Source organism: Papilio machaon, chromosome 11 (assembly GCF_912999745.1).
Source record: "Papilio machaon chromosome 11, ilPapMach1.1, whole genome shotgun sequence".
Classification (NCBI taxonomy): domain Eukaryota; kingdom Metazoa; phylum Arthropoda; class Insecta; order Lepidoptera; family Papilionidae; genus Papilio; species Papilio machaon.
In genome coordinates this window covers 6,219,676-6,241,337 of record NC_059996.1, presented here as the reverse complement: position 1 = coordinate 6,241,337, position 21,662 = coordinate 6,219,676, and the positions used below count along the sequence as shown (strand labels likewise).

At 31.9% G+C, this 21,662-nt stretch overlaps 1 protein-coding gene across 1 annotated transcript; it reads left to right on the top strand.

Annotated features, from left to right (window-relative positions):
- The first annotated feature begins 17,447 nt into the window (after nucleotides 1–17,447).
- LOC106711492 lies at nucleotides 17,448–21,038 on the top strand. Its single transcript, XM_014503811.2, has 5 exons — nucleotides 17,448–17,567; nucleotides 18,536–18,758; nucleotides 20,032–20,162; nucleotides 20,278–20,433; nucleotides 20,850–21,038. The coding sequence occupies exons 1-5, from the start codon at nucleotides 17,510–17,512 to the stop codon at nucleotides 20,996–20,998; spliced, it is 717 nt and encodes a 238-aa protein (XP_014359297.2). The 5' UTR covers nucleotides 17,448–17,509; the 3' UTR covers nucleotides 20,999–21,038.
- The last annotated feature ends 624 nt before the right edge of the window (nucleotides 21,039–21,662 follow it).

Genomic DNA, 21,662 nt, shown 5'->3' with positions numbered 1-21,662 from the left:
TTGTTTGTTATTTTTGTATGTTTCACGCCATAAAATAAGTAATTATTTTCGTTTTTAATGGAACTTTACGATTTTTCATTTTTTAAACATTAAACGTTATTTTGAATTTGAATTTTAAAGTTATTGTAGATAATAACATACTCGAATATAACTAAAGGAGTTACTTAATTATTGTTACTTAAAACTTTGTTTTTCAAAAAAAAAATATAAACCTTGAGGCCGTTCTTTTTGTTTTATACAGGAAGTCTACGGCTATATTTATAAGAAAATGAATGCAATTTATAAGAAATGTATCTATATTTATAACATTGTTATTGTCTGACCACAAATACTTTCTAAATTATGAATAACGATTCTTTTCATATAAACAATGTATACTTACGATTATCTTGATTTACTTCGCTTGACTTTATTTTGTACACTTTAGTTAGAATGTTTCATGCACGCATTTTGCTTGTATGCGCTTATTTCGCTAATATTACACTAAAGATAAATTTGAAATTATTAACATATTACGGATTTCATTATGCCTCCTAACATCATTATTTACGGTTAAAATTTGTAGTTCAAGATATTAATTTTACCATTATGTAAGCATATCTTTCCAAATCAAACTGGCGTTCAAATACATTGTCTACCTCTAATCGACGGAGGAGGGTACGCACGGAAATAAAATATTTCCCCTTCCTATGTATTCCTCCTCCGTCAATTCCACTTCCCCTTCCCATCATTTGATGAGAAAATGGTGGATTAAAATAAGGCTTACGACACGCACTCATCAGTAGAAACGCAGAATTGCTTACAATTCACAACTGTCTTCTGTGCGGTCGTGTTATTTCACAAGGCAAGCAGACCTATTCGTGCAACAGTTGTTGTTGTTGGCGTCTACCATTGTTAAATACCTATTACATTTAAAAAGCCTTAATTAACATAGATGTACACGTCTTCGTAAGAGGCGATAAGAATTTGATGTCATATGAACTTTATGTTCGCTTCAAAGTTTACTTCAAACTTCATTTCGAGTCATAAAAAATTTGTTCATACATCACTTTCACACATATAACTTGTTTTAAATCTAAGCATACATTAGTTATACAAAGCCAAAGGGTCATTATATAATAATGTAGAGAAATGCAATTTGTGTCGCGACGCAGCTTGTTGCAAAAACGAAGACGCGTGATCTTTAATTAGCGCCCGCAATACACGCACACTACTAACCTGCACACACACACGCGCACAATGATACAGACACTATACTGGGTGCCAATTTCTGGGTTCCCGGTTTCCGGTTTTCGTAGTCAAACGTCATTATCTTTGCCAAAACAGGGAAAACAATATGTTTTAAACCAAATAATATTATGCACTAAACAATGTTTCTCTTTTTTTTTTTTTTATTGTTGTTAATTATTTAACTAGAATTTAACTATTTAACTAGAATTATAATTAATTCTACTACAACTAATTCTAATACATAAACATTATTCCTAAGTTATTAGAAATTTAATTTCTAAGTTGATTTTGTATGGACCAGTCTGCAATAAAAGTTTCATTATTAATATTAAGCGCAAAATGTTACACCACAATTTTTAATTAAAACAATAACCATAATTATTATACAATTAATACACATTCAACAAGATCATAAACGTCCCTTCCAATCTAATCTGCATAATTTATTCCTATACATGGCAACATTGTGTTCGACGACTAACTCTGACAGCTGTCAATTGCAACACTGCGGGAGTCGGGAGCAGCTGAAATACGTGCTAAATGCTTTAAGTAATCGTCTCCCACACATATAAGAGGCAATTAACGCCTTCTTTATCTTCAATGTTCCACTTTATTCAGCGCGTACCCCGTCGCAGCTAAGTGGCCGAATTAGTATTCTTGATGGCAACCCTAATTGTTTTGTCATTGGTAATTGGTACAGGGTTCCTTTTTTAAATGCACTAATTATACTGCCCGTTTGTCAAGTACCACGATGGATTTAATAAATCTAAATAAAAAGAGTTTTTAACTTCTCACCTTAGATTTAATTCGAAGAATAATAGATTCAAATATCTTATTTATCTTCTTTCGTATGACAATTCGAAATGGGAACTAGATAATTATAAATACTTAATTTTACTAATATTATAAATGCAAAAGTTTAGATGGATGTTTGGATGTTTGTTAAAAGGTATCTCAGGACCGACTCAACGGATCTTGATGAAATTTGGCACAGATGTAGAACATAGTCTGGAAAAACACATAGGCTACTTATTAAGATATTTTTTTTAATTCCCCGCGAACATAGTCGCCATCGACAGCTAGTTTTATATAAAATTCAAGGAGTTAGAAACGAAAGTAGGTTTGAAAAATATCACACACTCTACACTCGATTCCAATCGATTGAAAGCTTTGGGTTGCGACACTTAACAACTTACAAACACATCAGTTGTCGGGTCAAACAAAGCCCGCTTACGGGCAAAGATTTAACTAACTCAGGTCGATCGAACTGTTCCCAGCTCACAATTCATGCTGACAAAGACCGGTTAGAATTCACTTAAACTAGTGAATCAAGCGACCGACATGCACTTCGTAGCTTAGCGTTATATGCTTACTCCCGACATATGAATGTAATACTTAATAAACTTTAACAATACATAGACGTCCATACTCGTTCCTTTCCCATCCTCGACTTTACTTTAAACTCCTAATATAATTAAACAGACATCATTAGTATAATTATATCAGGAGTCCAGTCTTTTATCTGTCGCGTACGACTTGAACACAAATGAGGTAACATCAAGCACTCGCAATGTAATGGGCTCTAAAGCCCATTACATTGCGAGTGCTTGATGTTTCTGCGGACCAATCACAGTTATTAAAGGACAGGGTCCCTGATCCTATCTCATACACTCAGGATTATTGCAGGCATGTGGTCAAGAAGGCGTGACGTCATAAAATATAATGGAACCCATGATTGTAATGGAACTTGAAGAACTACTTGTAGATAAACTCGAAGTATCAAGAAGGTTATTTAAAATATGAGTAATTAGAGTATGTGGACTTCTGTATAAAGGGGTTAATAAACTAGTAGTTAGTTTTGATTAAAATACTATAGATAATAATGAGATTCCACTGTGAAAATATTTGTATTTAAACATATTGCTAGCATTCTCATTTTTCTGATAAAACTGTTTTGACATGGATTATAAAATATTAACACTTTTAATAGGAACTGTGCAATTCTTTCTCACGACATTTCGCCTTATCCGGCGTAATCTAAATCGCATACAAAATGTAAGTATATGCAAATTTTTTAACACTTTAAAATACAAGTGATTTAATCAGATCAGAAATTAATTATCGGACACAGTCGTAAAATTTAAATAATCATTTCGTTCTTTTTTTATTTGTCAAAGAATCAAAAAAACGACAATAGATGAGCTTTATTCGCGTAGTCATTATCACTTTAGGGTTTAATAATAAATTGGCGTCCATTCAAATACCGGCATCAGTTGAACGCAACAAGAATTTTTCAACGTCTGTAATTTCGGAGCGGTAATTAAAATACGGTTGAGTTCGGCCTTTGTCCAAATAAAACTGTCCGCTGGCCGTATAATACCAAGTCATTACAGTGTTTTTAATTTTTTACCACCCTTGACGCGAGAGTTTACAGTTGGAAGTAATTAAAGTGTTTTTCAACGTTTATTTATAATTAAGACAAATATTTTTATAATTGTTAAAAATTGCCAAGGATAATACGTAAATTGTAAAAAAAAGTTAAGCGCCTAACTTTTCTGATATGGTAAATACTGTTTACGCATTTATAATAAAGTAATAAAATGTTTCATATAAAATGGAAATAGTTACTTCTCTTTCCTGGTCTGGATTGTAATCTTCATTCGTAAATAGATCGTAAGGATCTAACCATAAAAAGTAACGGTTTGTTTCTGAGAGCAAAATCTCCGTTTAAAACATATTGCCAGAGCTGGGCATTAACTCGTTAATCCGTTAATCGTTAATTAACGAAGTTAACATTTTGCTTAACGGATTAACTTTTAAGTTAACTTCAAAAAGTGTTAACGCTTTTGTTAACTTCCGTTAAACTCAACTTCCGTTAATAAAAGTCCGTTAATCGTTAAATTAGAAACTTGGAGACGTGCTGTCATTTTGTTTAAAATACGCGCCACACCACGCTCGTAAGTTCAGCTATGTTGGACGGCTGTCGGCGACTCGAATAGAGAACGAACGAGTTGATAATTGATATATGTAAAGTTCGCGTGCAAGTGTGATGCATCAGAGCGCCCGGGAAAGACGTGACCAACAGGACAAAATCAAAAGAAGGTTCGAAATAGTATATTTCATTACGAGTGTGTAATAGCCCACATTCCGAACGCTCTTCGTCCCTGCAATACGCCACTTTTTGAGCAACTGTATTAAAACACTTTTTTACTCGTGCTTTTTCTTTAGCTTTTCCAAACTCGTGCGTTCTCGTTCCCAACTGTCAAAATAATGTCTGTTAAAAAGAAAAAGCAACCACGAAATTATTACAAAAAAAAAACATTGAAGTTTTTATGATTCATGCAAATATTTCTAAAAAGAAGCTCCTAATTTGTTACAATATCAAATTTAATGATTTGATTCAATGAATTAGGTTAGGTTTCATTTTATTTCATCTCATTAAATTTAATTTTCATTTCATATCAATAAAAATAATCTACTGAAGTCTTGGCTGTTTGGACATAGTTCCCTTTGCCTACCCAGAATGGGTGAAGAAAACAAAAAAATCTCTGTTTGTATTCTTTTACGGTTGGCGCCATTTTCCAAACATTTTAGTTAGTTGAGTTTGTTGTGTTTTTATTATTTTATTAAATTGCTTCATTTTTTCGCAACTGTATCAAAAATAATTGTTTAGTACACGTGCGGAACCGTCATTACAACTTGTTCAAACTGTCAACTTGTAGACATTTGTCGGAACTCTGCAATGACAGGCTTTCTGCACTCGTAATGAAATATACTAGTTATAATGCATTCATACTTGTCTCTATCTAATGTGTTATAGAATGTATAGTCAAATTACTATTTTAAACAATTGTCGCCACATAATTGTGAAATTAGTATGTATAATTTTGGTATGGTTAACTGTTAACGATTAACTTTAACTTGCGTTAAATTTTCGAGAATTTAACGGTTTAACGATTAACGAAGTTAATTTTTTAATTAACGAATTAACGATTAACGAAGTTAACTTTTCGATTAACTGTGCCCAGCTGTGCATATTGCTATCTGTATTTTGTCAAGGATTAAGATAGGGATGACGATATGTTTTACACAAAGAATTTGGTGACAGAAATCAAAGCTAAGACATTTTAGATTAAATATATACGTCAACCCTTTTACCGCCCGCTGATATCAGACATTACCAGAAATCATGATTATTTAAATATGATCATGCGTAACCTTCCGAAATACAATCTTGACAAATAAATAACAATGTATTTATATAGGAAGCAGTTTTGTTAATACCTATTTAAGGATAAAGCACGGTGGTCTATGGGTTAAAACAAGTAGGTTAACTAAACAGTGTTTAACTGTATTTTTGGAGTAATACAGTAAGTATTTTAGTTTATTATTTTAAGTATGGCTTATTAACCAAACACAACCCTTACGAATGTGACATTGAAGGAAATTATTGTCAATTAGATGATTATGGAATCAATCCGTTCGTGAGAAACAGCAACTGGCATTCTTTCCACAACAATGTAGATTAAAGCAAACTGTTCTCTACTAATATTCATTTAATGAAAAAAACAACGAAAAATACTTCTCGATTTAAAAGGATTTATCAATACGTCCAGTTAAAGAATTAAATTCGCTTCCCACTTAAGAACGAATACTATACATCATAGGTTACCGTAAGTACTACTTGTATAATATACCACCTATGTTGCTATGACAAGTTTTCCACCTAATTGCATTGTGAACCCCAAATAACATGTCATCGAAATGGGTAGGAAATAAATGTTCTCGACTGTAAATAAAAAGCATTGAAGAATCAAAAGCAGTCTTTCGGCCGATCGGCCAAACGGATTACATTTCCGATTGAGTCCATCGAATCAAGAAAAAATCCCATTAGTCCGATTGATTCTGTGATTTTATCGGCTCAACGAGAAAAAAAATTGCATTGAGCTTATTGATCAGTTGACCGATCGATCTATAAAGGGAAACACCCAAATCCAAACTGTAACTGAAAATTTTAAATGTCACTCAATAAAATATGATATGATTCGGGATACCTTTTTATTTAAACAAAAAAATACTGTCAGCCGAATATACTATTTGAACATCATAATTAAGAAATAAATAACATATTCATAATAAATAAATTAATGTTTTTATTAACCACGAGGAAAAACTCACTTCATTCAAATGTAAATTATTTCAGATCGTTGTGGACGCGTGTAACGAAAACGACCGAATGAAAACTATTGCATTTAAAAAAATAGCTTTTGTATTTTGAAAGACTAGTTAAACGGTAAATAGGTAAAGGCATTACACACTATAGTATATGGTACTCTCATCAAATGTTCAATTATCACACACGTGTAAATGTAATCTCGTTGGAATCGATATAAAAAGCGTCAGTACATTCCTCTTTGCACAATCATTCTGTCGTTAAGTGTACCCAGCAGATGGGAAGCGATGACCAGCAGCTTTTTGCTCTCGATATCATTGTGATGCAATTTAACGGGACCAAGCCTCGCGCCGAGACTCAATTCGATGTAACATCTGAGATAACTAATTGATAACGGTCGTATGTAATAGAATCAGACGCGAAAAAAAAAATTAAATGCCTCCCACTTATATTCAGCGTCTGACGCGTCTTCGAAGTTCGAAGAAACTTCGAAGTTTTCTGAAATAATGACGTTCAGGATGGTAATGACTCACGTTAATATAACGCCCAAATCAATATTCGATCCGTGCGATCGATACAAAAAATAATGTAGTTATATGATGAAACTGGGATGAAAAAAGCTTGTTTTTCTGATGCTATTGCGATCTTCTTAGGTCGGTTAAATTTTTACCGCATTGAATAAAAATGTAAATTAAAAATAACGCAAATAAGCAAAAAATGTCTCGAAGTCCAATATTGAGTTCGGCCGTTAGAAAACTTGGCTGTAGATTCGAAAACATTATATCTAGTAATATCTATGAAAACACCTACATTAAAATCAACCTTTAGGTACATTTATATTCTTATGTATTGTAAATCTCATTTTCAAGAAAACATACGGACAAAGGAAATCAATATTTTATCATCGATATGAGTGTGTTACATACCTAAGTCAAGGTGCTGAAGTGGTTTAAGCTTCATACGACAGTTTGACCTGTTGAGAATACAAAATTACTTATGCCAGCTTTGAAATTCATCAAACACATTATAAGATAAGCTCATAAAATAAACCACTCACCTCAAAATAGACGAATAGACATAAGTTAAAGATGTGTTCTTGATACAACAAAAACCACTTCTACAACACATAGTCACGCGAGAGAACCCCATTTTTGTCATTAAGAAAAAAATCAAACGTATAAAAATATACGCATAATTCCTAATTAATGTTACAGCGCCTGTAATAGAGCACACTAATCAATTTTTGAAATCTAGTAATTGTTGTCATTTCTTGTCTTTTTTTCTTCGACGTCACAACGCCGCCTTTGTTGTTGAACAAGAAAGTAATTAAAAATCGATATCGTCCCACGAAGCATTTCATAGCTGTAAGGAATGCGAGACAAATCGAAAAGTGGCGTAAGTCTAAGATAGTCATCAACAGTTTTTACATTTCTTTTTGTTGCTTACCCGACGCGACGTGTCAAAGACTTTTATCATTACGTAATCTTTCTTATACCATGACAACAATCCAGTTTAAATTGAGCTTTTTGGGATCAGAATTTTTATTTTTAATATTTTATACATGATAATTACAGTTGTATAATAAAAAGGACATTTTTTTACATGGAATAGTTCGTATTTTTCTTTGCATCATAGTTTTGATTCAGTACGTCTTGCCTTTGGTCACATAATTAATTAACGCAAAAGTCTCCACTGAGTTAAGTGTCCGTCATCAACAGGTTTGTAAACCCACAAGAGCATCGCTATTATACATTCCACTTAGCCAGAAGATCCAATAACGTGTTCCGAGTGTATCGACACATCCAATTACTAAGCTATAATGCTATTCAAACTGTATGGCAGCTCGAAGTTTCACAAGAGACAATGTCCAGATAACAATTTTAGGTGGGACATTAAGAGATGCAGTGGCAGGGTACAGACTCATGTGCGCTTTATTCCACCCTCTGTAAGCCTGCTTGGCCCATGACTTGCGCTCAATCATGCGCTCGAACAACAATGTGCACAAACATGTTCACGCAGCTACCCACGATCCGCCATAAAGATTGAATCTTGTAACACCCGCACTTACAAAAATCAATCTATTTAATGTTAATACAGAACTTTTTAATGTTAGTAAAAACGAATAAATAGATCTTAACCTATTCTTTTGTAGGTATCTTGGCTATTAACCAAGTGTTTGGAATAGATCTAACCTAAATTAAACGAAATCTGACTTATACCTCTAAATAAAAATATGCATAACACAAGTTAAGAAATATGCATTTCAATATTGCGCGCTTAAGACTATACCAAAAAAAAAACAAGTTTTGAGCAGGTAAGCCCTGGCTACTAGGTAGTTATCAATTCCGCGAGAAATTGACATAACAGTAACTTGATATGCATCAAACGTATTACAACAATTATGTTATAAAGTGGAACTAATGTATGATAGCTACCTTGAATAATTCTTGCCATATCTAATGTTGCAGCTATGTTATTATTCACGAATATAAATTCTGAATCGAATAGTTTTAAAGTACCAAGAACAGTTAGTTGACAGTAATGTTAAAGCTCGGTTTTAAAATTTCTTAACATTAGAATTACGGAGCTCTTAACAACTGATACCGTTTTAGGTCGAAACGAGAACGGGACTATATTTTCTAAGTTTCCTAAACCTACACAAAACATGTCACTATCTCAGTGTCATAATCTATTATAATATATAAAATTCTCGTGTCACAGTTTTCGTCACAGTACTCCTCCGAAACGGCTTGACCGATTCTCATGAAATTTTGTGAGCATATTCAGCAGGTCTGAGAATCGGCGAACATCTATTTTTCATTTTGTTTTTTTTAACTGCGCGCGGACGGAGTCCCGGGCGACAGCTGGTATTATGTAAAAATAATGAAAATTCATATGTTTCGGCAGTAGTAACAGACAGGACAGAATTTTAATTCTTACTAACTATATAAATTCTAACTATATAAATATTTAGTTTATTTAATTTATTACATGATTATTCGATTCAATTCGTGGCTTTGTTATAACTCTAATACGTCCGAAGTATTACTTGTTATTTATAAGGGTTAGGGGTTTACAATTAAATAAAGGGAATGAAAACAATCTTAAATCTCATTTATTTGCCCACTGTGCGTCGCAATGTATAACTTTGACCGTTGTCGTTTGTTTATTACAAGATAATATTTAACCATGACAGTAATCAAAAAAATGAAAATATATCTAACATACATTTCAAGGTTGTCATTTAAACAAGATTGCAAGAATATATGATACGGTTGTTCAATACAATTTAGGAAAGAAACCTTGCATAGAAGACTTTCATAGTTTCAATAAAATGGACACTGATATTTGTTGGATTTGTGACTATTAGCTTTATTGGATCAAATAATCGAGCACTTTACAAAATAACAAGTAACTGTGACCAATTGATTGATCAAAATGCTATGAATAAGCCAATCGCAACACGAAGATGGTGGATAATAAATAGAAGTTTGCTTCGTATAATAAGTGCGCTCTTCAGGCTCGGTCAAATGGCGACTGCAGCGAAATTGTGGCGCTCGCAGGGGACTATAGCACACCCAGGGCTGCCACGTGCATGATTCTAAAAGGATATTTACATGTTTTTGTTTCAGGTTTTCAACAACTGGAACATTATCTTGGGTTTATACAAACATCAGTGTTTCTGCAACGGGCAAAGGACTATAAATATTGGACCAGATTTTAAAAATCATTACGGGCAAAAAATAACGAATAATAACCATTTTTTTCAATTCACAAGGAAATAGTCCTGACTCTATTGTACATCTGATCTATTTCCACATTTTGCCAATTTATTTAATAAGTGTCGTCGAAGTAAAGTAAAAGAATTAAAAAAAAAATACCATACTAAAGTCTACAAGTGCCTCGTTAAAATTGGCCAGGTCTATTCTCCCATTGTTTTACTTGATCCAGCAAAACAGTCGCCCACCAACCACCATAAGATGTGTCCGTCCTTATTAGAACGTTCCTGTAAGAGTCGCCCACCTACCACCATTAGATTTGTGACTATCCTCATAAGGACGTTCGGCGGCCTTCTCCTTATGGCCATACCATCGCAGCCTACTCTCCTGCATCTTATCAGCCATGTCGCGCACACCGAGGCTGCCTCCCACAAACTCGTTGCGGATCTGACATATCTGATGGTAGTCCTCTCTTTGTGGGGACTGCATTTCGTCACCCCTCCGCGTATGTTTCCTCAGACGCAGGTGAGAGACATGGCGTTTTTTATTCGAAATATTATTACAACTTTAATTACATAATGCAAATAGCTAGATGAAATTGTTACTGTTTTCATCAAGAAGTTAATTTAAGTACAAAAAAAAATTTTTTAAGGAATATTTTTAGATTTACACCAGTTTATTTTTCAGGAATAGACTGTCGATCACATACTCGGACGTCAGTTTGAAAAGTGTATCAACATCGACTCATAGTTAAAACAGTTATTGACTCATCGATTGACTATCGACTAACATTATAACAGCCATCGACTCATAGATGTTATAGCAGTTATCGACTCATAGCTATTTAGAACTCGCAACATTATACAGTTTCCTTACACAGTTAAACACTTCAACTCTAGCCATGCAGTGAGTCTGTGAGGAAAATGCAAATCAAGTAAGTATAGAAAGAGTACCACTTCACCTAAGTTTCACCAAAAACATCAGTGTTTCTGCAAAGGGGAAAGAAGTAAAAATATTGGACCAGATTTTAAAAATCATTACGGGTAAAAGATAATCAACTATAACCATTTCATTTGGCAAATATTTAATGTCGTTCAAATAATTAAGAAAAAAAACTGTTGTAAAATGGTTACCCTACTCTAGTCTACAAGTTCCTCGGGTAAAATTGGCAAGGTCTTAGAAAATTACAAAGCCCGTCACTGAAAAAAAAAGATGATACTTCCAAACTTAATACATACTGAGTGTCATATTACCATGAAATTTTTATCAAGACAAAATTTAATAATGATTTCAAATATTCATAGTTCTTTCAACGATACAAGGAATACGACTTGGAAGATGAAAATGCAGTTCTTAATAATTTATTGTATATTTCGAGATAAGAAATAAGAAATTGTGAAGTAACGATCACTTATCAGCTCCGGAACAGCTCAATGGATATTTATGAAATTTGGCACAGTTGTAAAACATAGTCTGGAAGAACACATAGCCTAGTCATTAAGTTTTTTTTTAAATTCTATATAAAACTGAGATTGTAATCGTTAAGTCATTATCCTTACTAATAAAAATAAATGCGAAAGTAACTGTGTCTGTCTGTCTGTCTCGCTTTCACGCCAAAACTACTGAACCGATTTAAATGAAATTTAAATGAAACAGATAGTCTAGAGCCTGAGGAAGGATGTTTATGTGAATATTTTGTAAGTTTAATATGTTTTGTTGTAATTTTTTATAAAATACCTCAACAACAACAACTAAATTCACGCCCGTAACCCAGAGGTGGTAGGGAGACACCAAGCACCTACATTTGGCGCGGTCCTGGCACACCTCTCTCTATGTCTCCATACATCAATACGTAGCACGTCGGTGAAGTAAAATAATAAGCCTTAAAAAATGCTACCCGAAAGCAGTATTTCACGCGGACGAAGTCGCGGGCACAGCTAGTCTTAGTATAAATATCAATGCATTTTAATGAATCTATATGTGTTTTTTATCAAGCGTCTTGACATTATGATTTAAATTAATTTTAATGAATGTCACATTATTTCAATATAATATTATAAATGTTTAAATTCGTATCTAACATTCTAAATTCAATACAAATTAGATGAGGAAATGCAAATACGAAATAAAAATTAGAGTTTGATATCTTTAAATAGAATTAAGATAAAAAAATTGATTTATTGTTTATAGTTCTCGTTTATATTGGTTAAAAGATAGGTGTTGCTTTAGTTGTATGGTTCTCTTCTAGTTTATGAGAGGCAGGTAACGATGAACTTATAGGGAAGTCACGTGTATACGCAAGTAGTGAAAATATTTTTGAATATGATATACAAATTTTTCGACTATGGCAATCAAATGTATATGACGAGGCTACTAATTAAGTTTTTTTTATTCCGCGCGAACGGAGTCGCATGCGACAGCTATCAAGTTAAAGTTTTATTTATCAATATTATTATAATAATGTAAATAAATCCATTAAGTAATAATTAATGTTAAAATAACGTGGAATTATTAAATTCTGTTAATAGCGCATGTAAATTTTATTTTAGGATTTTGATCACGTCATTGCATATGTTAATGTATTTCATGGCCAGATTTTAAAATTAGCCACGTCATGACACTAGCCATTTCATTAACTGACTATCTTTAATAGCCATTAGGGTTCAGTTTTTTATTCCAGGCAGATAAAGTTTCGAGCAACGGGTAGTACTTCAAAAAATAGTCAACCGCTTGTATTGAAAATTATCGTTTGATACAAAGAGTTACTAAGCTAAACGCACGGTTGGTTCAAAAAAAATAAAAAAATAATAAATATAAGTACATAATTTTTGTTTAATTATTGTGCGTTAATAATTGCATATCATTTTAATATTTACAAAACTTAATTCGCACACTATTTCATATAAGAAATTATATGCATAAAATAAAAATATTAAATAGTTTCAGATGTAAAGGTTTAAGCTTTGTTGAAGTATAACATGGTATTATACAGTAAGGTACTTACGAATAGAATAAAAATGCAAATGGAGTGGCAAGTTTATTATATATGTTAATCTAGAGAACTAAAAGTAAACCAGAAGGTTAAGAGAAGGTAAACATACAAAAATAAACAACATTTTATGCTGCAAAGGTTCTTAGTGTAAAAATAGATGTACCCAATATCTATTTATATGCTAAGTGCCTTTCGAAACTTGAATTAAATTACTATAAAGCATTTACTAGTAATAATATACGAAAAGTGAATTCCGGTCGTGTTAAATCTTTTGCAGTGGATTTTAAATATTCATATTTATGTTAATTATATTTTAATTTGTTCTATAAATTGTAACATTCTACCTAAAATTTAATAATAATAATTTATGTATCCAACGTACATATTAATATACGAATAAAATTATGTGTAAAACAGAGGTTTTTTTTATTCACAGATTCTTTTCAATAAATGATTTTTAAATATTAAGATATCTTTTGAATAAAAGAAATTGATTTGTATTTAATAAACTTCAATTAAATCGAAAATAGAATATGAAACGTTGATATTAGTTATTTGATTAGATTATTTGGATATAAAAAAATACCGCGTCACCGCAACTTTATTACTACAGTTTAATTATTGAATACATTAAGACTGCGACACACATTTAGTTCTTATTACAGTTTTAACAAAACAGTGGGATTGTGCAGTTAAAACTAATTGTGCAGGCAAAATTTTTACTATCAGTTAAATTGTACAATTCCTTGTTTTGCCCACAAACACATGTTCGTGTTAACGTAGTGTCAAAAATGAAAGTGTGTAGCGGGCTTTATATGTGAATTAAAATCATCGTCATTTTTAAAATTACGATCATTTTATTAAACAGAATTGGTTAAAGCAATGTCTCCAAAACATCGACACAAAAATGTGTTGTCATCTCAATTTTTACAGAGATAATGAAAGGGATAACAATATAATTTTGTATGAGTGTAACGACCTTGAAAACCTATTGTAATAAACATTCAACTTTTGAATATGAAACATTTCGAGTATATTTTTAAAAATCTATAAATAGGTTTCCAAGCATTCACTTTCGTTTTTTTACTTTTTAATGTACCTACTCGTTCAAGATATTGTCCTACGCGAGCTCGACATGTTATCAATACAAATATTAAAAAGAGGAAAAATTTGTATTTTTATAAATCACAGAGTTACATAGGTTATATAACTATATTTATTATAAACAGAACAGAAACAGAAAAACATGAAACATTTACTTACGTGGACTAAAAAAACGCAACTCCTAAAATAAAACTTAGTAGCGTCTGTATTCTTCCACATTATGTTCTACATCTATACCACATTTCAACGAGATCCATGAAACCATTCTGGAGTTATCTTCTAACCATACAACCAAACAATCCTATTTACAATATTACAATAAAAGTCAAAGATTTCTCTCTTTTACGGGTTCCTCTAAGCACTTTTAGCTTTTAAAAAAAGCAATTAATATGGCACGTTTTTTGCGGTGTAATTTTTTCTTTTTAAATTAATCCTTATCCAAAGAAATGTTTGTCATGAGGAGGATTTGATGTTGATTTAAAAATCCTTTTACTTGGACGATGCCACGTCTCTAGTTAGTAATATGGGTTACTTATTATCGCGACTATGTAAAACGCTAACACATAAAACTAAGCTGTTATTAGTTATTACGTTACTTAAATCGTGCGAGCCATCTTTTCGGATTGGCAGCTTACGTAGAACAACGGATATTATAGTAGCGTTCGATAATTTTAGGTATAACAGGATTAAAATATTAACGCGATTTGATATTAGAAAATAAAAATAAACGAATACGTTTAGCTTTGCAGTGTTGAGGAAAATAAAAGCAAAAACTTTGCATTCTTATCTTAATTATAAATACATCCAAAGTATTTTAAATGATGTAAATTATTGCGCAATATATGCATATATTAATAGATTGCTTAGCTTATCTTGATAAATTGTAATGACATATAAAACACTAGGAATTAGATAAGAATCTGCCTTGGTCTTGCGTTGAAATTGCGTTTTTATATTATGTCCATACAGTCGATCTAAATTAGGTAATTATAAATTTATATCAAACTTAAATGTAAATGTTATATTTTCAACGCATATTTTAAATGTAAGTTATTTCATACTGGATTTATTAAATTTTGTGACATTAAAGTGATAAAAAAAATCGAGTCATATTTTACGTTCGTTTCATTGAGACCTTCTAAATGACTAGACTGATTTTTGAAGATTGAAATCTAAGTTGTTCGATTCGTAGGTATTCTTGAAGCCAGTTACAGCGCACTTATCAACTCCGCACCCAACTGTCACCGGCCCGCCTTGCGGTCGGCTCGGTGGAAACACACCGTTGCGGCGTCACGACGTCTTTAATTGAATGGGATAAAAACATCAATTTGTTAGCAAAAACTATACGCCAGCTATACAGCAACTAATTATACTATGATAATAAAGAGGTCATCCTATTAAAATCGGGACTTATGGTTACATTAGCGACATTCCACAGAGTGAACGTAATAGTGGCTGCTGCAGCGTTCACGTTCACGTTGACCAGACAACGAGAGACCCGTTGCGGCTAGGCGATGCCGGGTGACAACGTTAAGTGATAACCGTGAAAACCTTAAGGTGTTCGTACCGAACCGTACGGGTGATGATTGCTTAATAACATGTGGCCAGCTAATATTTATTTTCATCAAAAAGTTTATTTTCTTTTTAAAAACGTTAGAACAATATATTTTTTCCTTATTGACTTTTACTACGTTTAAGTATTTTAATATCTCATAATATAAATATCAAGACAATTACAACAATGGTTGATATAAATTTTACAATGTCTTTTCACTATTTATGAGATTTAATATTAATATCCATAAATTATTTTATAACATTATTATTGATTAAATTATTATGTTACTTCAATTTATTATGGCTGATAAAATGTGTCACTCATTTTATTAATTTTCCAAAAATAGTTTAAATTTAATTTTGAACGTCTTTATAAATAGCTTTAAATTCTAAGTATAGACTCTTGTTGACATTGAAGAGCAACCCTGCGAAGTGAACGCTGTTACTATTATTGTCAATTTATGCCTACACTTGGTACTACAGATTAATAAAATAAATATTTTATAGATTTCACATATCTAAAAAATGTTTTAAACAGAGATTTTGAACTCTGAAACCCACGGTAAAAGACATCAAACTATAATGTTTACCAACAAGAAATACGTTTGAATTTGACTGGAAAGTCTAATTTTTTAGAAAAAAAAAATGTAAACTAATTTCTAAACTAATTTCTTTTTTCTAATTATAAGATTAAGTTAAGTTTCGAACAAAAGTCCCATCAAAGCTTAAGACCCAATACTTAAGCTGGAGAATACTATATATTTAGGAACACCATTAACTCTTTAACTCTACTTTAATTCGAAAACTAAGGCACATTATAACGGACAACTTCCATCAATCTAATGTTAGAAGCATGGGCACACAGCAGTATTTACTATGAGGAAATATTGCGATCAGCTAGATATTCTGAAGCCAACAATAGCTTTACTACTAGAAAATTTTCGTGTATGTCGACGCTAGCTGAATAACTTTGTTATGGTATAATTTACATTTGGTCGGTTGGGTGTGAAAATGAATCACAATCGATGCAGTACTCATTTATAACTAATTAAAAATGGTTATAAGCTGTTACACTTGTTAATAAAAGAATAGCAACAACTCATCTGAATTATTGACGCAGTTACAGACGCACTTACTTGCGTCATAGGTAACCCTGGTTATACAAAGGTGTAGAAACAGGCATCAGGAGTTAATATCGCACGACACACTGGCCTACACGTCTCCGTTCACATAGTCGTTAATTATAGATCAGTCAGATATTAATTAGAATATTTAATAATACAAACAAGTAAATTGTAAATCACAAATCTGATCAGTTTGTGTAGTCTGTTGAAGCGTCATTTGTAGTTTTAGTGACTAACTTTCACATTTTTTTTTCATATTTTACTTTTCGAACGCTTTCGTTCACTGTTAAGCCACACATTTATATTGTAACATTTTAACTTTTGAAAAGGACATGTCAAATTGGCACAACACATTTCTATCAAAATTAAGGTATCTAATATCGCCGAACTTTACTGAGACCTTCGACTTATTTCGCGTAGTAGCGATAAATAAGTCCTTTTATTTCCTTGAAATTAAACAAATCTGGTTTTAGTAAACTGAAACAACAACAAAAAATGTCGTCTATATAATGTGAAACTTCACAAAGCAGTTATCAGTCTCACCAAAATAACAACTCGGTTAACATTTTACATTACCGAAAATAACGAGTACCATAATAGTGTTGCTACAATGTATCTTCTATTATTAGTTGTGTGCTGTGCAGTGTTTGAAGGTTATGCATCTAATGGTATGATATACCTATTTTTGAGAAACTCCTAAAAACAAGCGTAACAAAAATATTTTCTATCGTAGAATATACTTAATTCAGACGTGAAAAAAATGTTGTAGACAATGGAAATAGTTCTCATCTTCAATATCATCACAATTCCTAGTTCCACTTAACGTGCAGTCAGTCGATATGATAGTAGAAATTATGTATCAAATTTTATGTGATTAAGGTGTGTAATACTTTCGTAAAAAGATTAAGACAAATATTCTAATTTTCTTGAAAAATATCTCTCGTTACATAATAAATATCTTATTATCTCGTTATGTTTATGTACTGTTCGTAAGAAAAGGCATTCTTACCACGATTAAGCTGTTTGAGCTTCGGATGTTTATTAACTGTTGACCGCAAATCCGTCCGCGCGGAATTAAAAAAAACATAATTAGTAGTTCTTCCAAATTATGTTATATATATATGCCAAATTTCAGCGAGATCCATGAAGCCATCCTGGAGATATATTCAAACAAACTTCCACCCATCCATCCATCTAAATATTCGCATTTATAATATTAATAAGATAAGTAAGATTTACATTCATTATGTTTAGGACTACATTTAAGTTTGTTTTTTGTGATGCATTAAGAAGTTTTCGTGTCTATAGAATTTTCTTATAAATGTTAGTTAAATAATCGCATCGTAATTGTTGATATACAATCTTTCAGTATTATCAAGGGAACAATTCTTTTGCGTACTAATTAGCTATCTCACACCCCGTGTTATAAAATTACGTTTTACGAACCTTGATATTTACAAGAATAGTGAAAGATTTTAAAAAAGTGACGTAACGAAATACTCGAAGTGCTGTCAGCCAAAATGTATTATTTTTTTTAACCATTTTGGTTAAAAAAAATAAGGAAAGAATAAAAAAAAATACTATAATTATTTCCTTGTCATTTAATTGATAATAAAATCAAACTTTTAACTTCTAGTGCCCTTGATTCAGCCATGCCTGCTGGGTGACTCAGAATGCCTCATCAAGACAAACACTCGTATCGCTCTATCCAGAATCGGCAATGGTTTGCCAGAGCTCGGAATTGAATCTTTAGAACCAATGCAATTAAGAAACATAACGATGGGCGCATATGGTTTTACATTAGTCTTTCGAGAAATGAACATCGCTGGTGCTTCGAAGTGTAATGTTGAAGACATAAAGTAAGAACTAACCTAAATAAATAGATGTGATTGTCATTAATACTCGACCATTATGGAATGGCATTCTTACCAAATTTGATAGATGTCAACTGTGACTAATTTTGGATAGGCATCGAGATTCGAGCCCCTCGGTGGGGACTTAAAGTGAGCTGATGATGATGAAGTGACCAAAACCACAAATACAAACTAAGGCAGCATAACTTATTAGTCAAAACTGGTTACACAAAAACTGAAAATATTACTTTTGCCCCAGGCGCGTTTTTGTGTTTTATAACTATAAGAGTCCCTATTCAGCCTTATTGAGCTACATTTCTGTTCGTCTAAAATTATGTCTTCTGACTTGGCTTTTATGAACTTTGTCCAACATTACTTATAAGTAATCTACTAATGCCAGACAGCTGAAGTTTTCACTTACTATTTCATCACCTAATGATTCGTTAACTATAAATTTAATTCTAATTGAATTTCTAACCATCAAACGAATCATTCAATATTTTTGGCGCCAATTATAGAAAATATGCAGGTTATGAATCTTTTCGATTTTCGATAGTTGTTTTCGTAGAACTTGCAATCGAAGATTTCGTGATTATTGTTTTTGAATTACAATATAAATAAAATTGTTTCTTCATATTCCTACTTTGTTCTTCAAAACTACATAAAGAAATTAAACAAAAATTGAGGTGTTGACAAACGAAAAAGAAATGTATTTAATGTTTTAGTTAATTGTGCGATACATAGCCAAATAACTGTAATAAATTTAAAAAGTAATAAAATACCTAAATTATAGTACTTATTTGTGCGAATAATTTTATTACAGTTTGACACTATGACGACCGTCCATTAAGTACAAGAATAATCCTCATACAAAATTAATTCTATACTTCATTGGTGTAAGTTGTCAAACTAATCATCCATAAATAGACACATAGACATAGACACTATAGTACTGAGTGTAAAGTGTACTTTCCAATCAATTTTATTACTCTATTTTTTCGAAAAATATAGAAAGTAAAAATAACTTTATATATGGTGCTACAGTTGCGGTATAATAAAAAAAACTGTTTTACTTTTTAATTTCTTAAATCGTTTTATTTGTGGAATCATTATTCGACCAAGTCCCGGAATAACGGAATAAAACTCAAGTTACGTAGATCTGAACCCAATTGATGAAGTTATCGAATCAAAAGCACTATCGAATGGTTATAACGACTTTAGCAATCCGATCCTAGTTGCCTTATATTATTCGTATTTACACTTGTTTTCTTTTATACAGATTAAATTTTGTAAAATCTACTATGGCAGTAACTATAGAATGTCCACTAGAAGCTACAGGGTCATTTAAAATGTCTGGAAGTATTTGTTTCTTTGATGTCAATCACGTGGGAAATTACATTGTTAAATCAGGTACTGATGAAAATGCTTAATAAAAAAAATTGCCACATTGATAAAATCAAATTTAAAGGGACTAAAAATAAATATAAAATAGACTTAATTTATTTGATTTTGAACATGTTTTCAGATTCCATCAGGACTACAGTTAATTCGAGAATCGATAATGTTTATGGCGCTGATGGCAACACATATTGGAAATTGTCACTTTTAGGTTATTCCTACGAGCCTATTGAAAACCTTCACATTGGTCTGGGAAGACTGTTCGTGGGAGAAGTGACTAGAGGTAAATAGCTTATAAAATTTCTTTTATTTATAGCACGAGTAGTAATGGCAGTGTTGCTTGCATTTGTTTCTTATTTTACTCGTTTAGTATCAAAAATTTGTCATACCCAAAATGTAATAAGTGATAGCGTAGTAACCTCGCATTATACCTATATTATTCTTCCGATCGAAAAGACTAATAACCTTTTCTTTTGCCTTTAAGAGTTTTGTGAAATAGATTAAATCATCATACTCTTGCCGAACAATTTGAATGAGGTTGACACAGCTGGTTTCCTTCTTCCAAGCCTTTCATCCGTTGTCACGCCTTTTTTACATAACATTCTTGAAATTCTTCTATCTCTTATCTATGTTTATTAGAATTAAGTTAACTACATATTTGATAGTAACTCAGCATATGACTTTCTTTCTTTCTTTCAGCTTCGCCCTTACACAACGTGGTTAGCAACAACTGGTGGCCGCTGGTATCACAGGTCGCCGAGCCGGCCGTCAGCACCGCCATCAACCGCTTCCACGACGTTCTCAAAACATTCTTCCTTCGCGTACCTCTCGCACATCTGGCCAAATAATTAATCACCAACTATAAATTTAATGTCCACAAATTCTTGAATACCTGTGAAGATTTTTTTTTTTCTTAAATAAGTAATTGTTCTTCCATGTCTTAACATTTTTAAATGTTTTATTAAGATGAGTAATTATGAAAATAAAATTACAGCCAATGAATTGAATAAATGTTTTTTTTAAATTACGACAATGCACATATAAAACACTGTTCAGATGATCAAAGTATATTTTTCATTCATCTGAGACAAAATGTCCCAGTTGTGTTAAATATAATTCAAATTAGTAATTTCAGTTGACTTGTTGAAACTTTCTTGCTTTCTAAAAATAAACTCAGCTTTGGCCCACACATAATATTTATGTTTTTTCATTACTCTACTTGAATATCATACAAAAACGTTCTAAAATTATCTATCTGCAGCTAATACAGCTTTTTGAGTATGTAAAATTACGAGTTTTCCTCGAAGATTTAATGAATAAATAATGTCAAAACCATATCTAGGGACAAAGAAATCACATAATAAAAGATGAAAATAAAATACCTCACACATCTGAACCAAGATGCGAGACAATAAACGAAAAAAACAAATTGCTTGGTCTTAAAAACACATGCAAAAAAAAAACATTTTAGGAAACATCCATACATCATGTTTTTGGTAGCGATTATTTTAC

Excerpts from the sequence above, each read along its gene's own strand:
- LOC106711492 (XM_014503811.2), top strand. The coding sequence starts at position 17,510 with ATGTATCTTCTATTATTAGTTGTGTGCTGTGCAGTGTTTGAAGGTTAT. Across the intron at positions 20,163-20,277 it reads AAATTACATTGTTAAATCAG|ATTCCATCAGGACTACAGTT; the intron begins GTACTGATGAAA and ends ACATGTTTTCAG. Across the intron at positions 20,434-20,849 it reads CGTGGGAGAAGTGACTAGAG|CTTCGCCCTTACACAACGTG; the intron begins GTAAATAGCTTA and ends TCTTTCTTTCAG.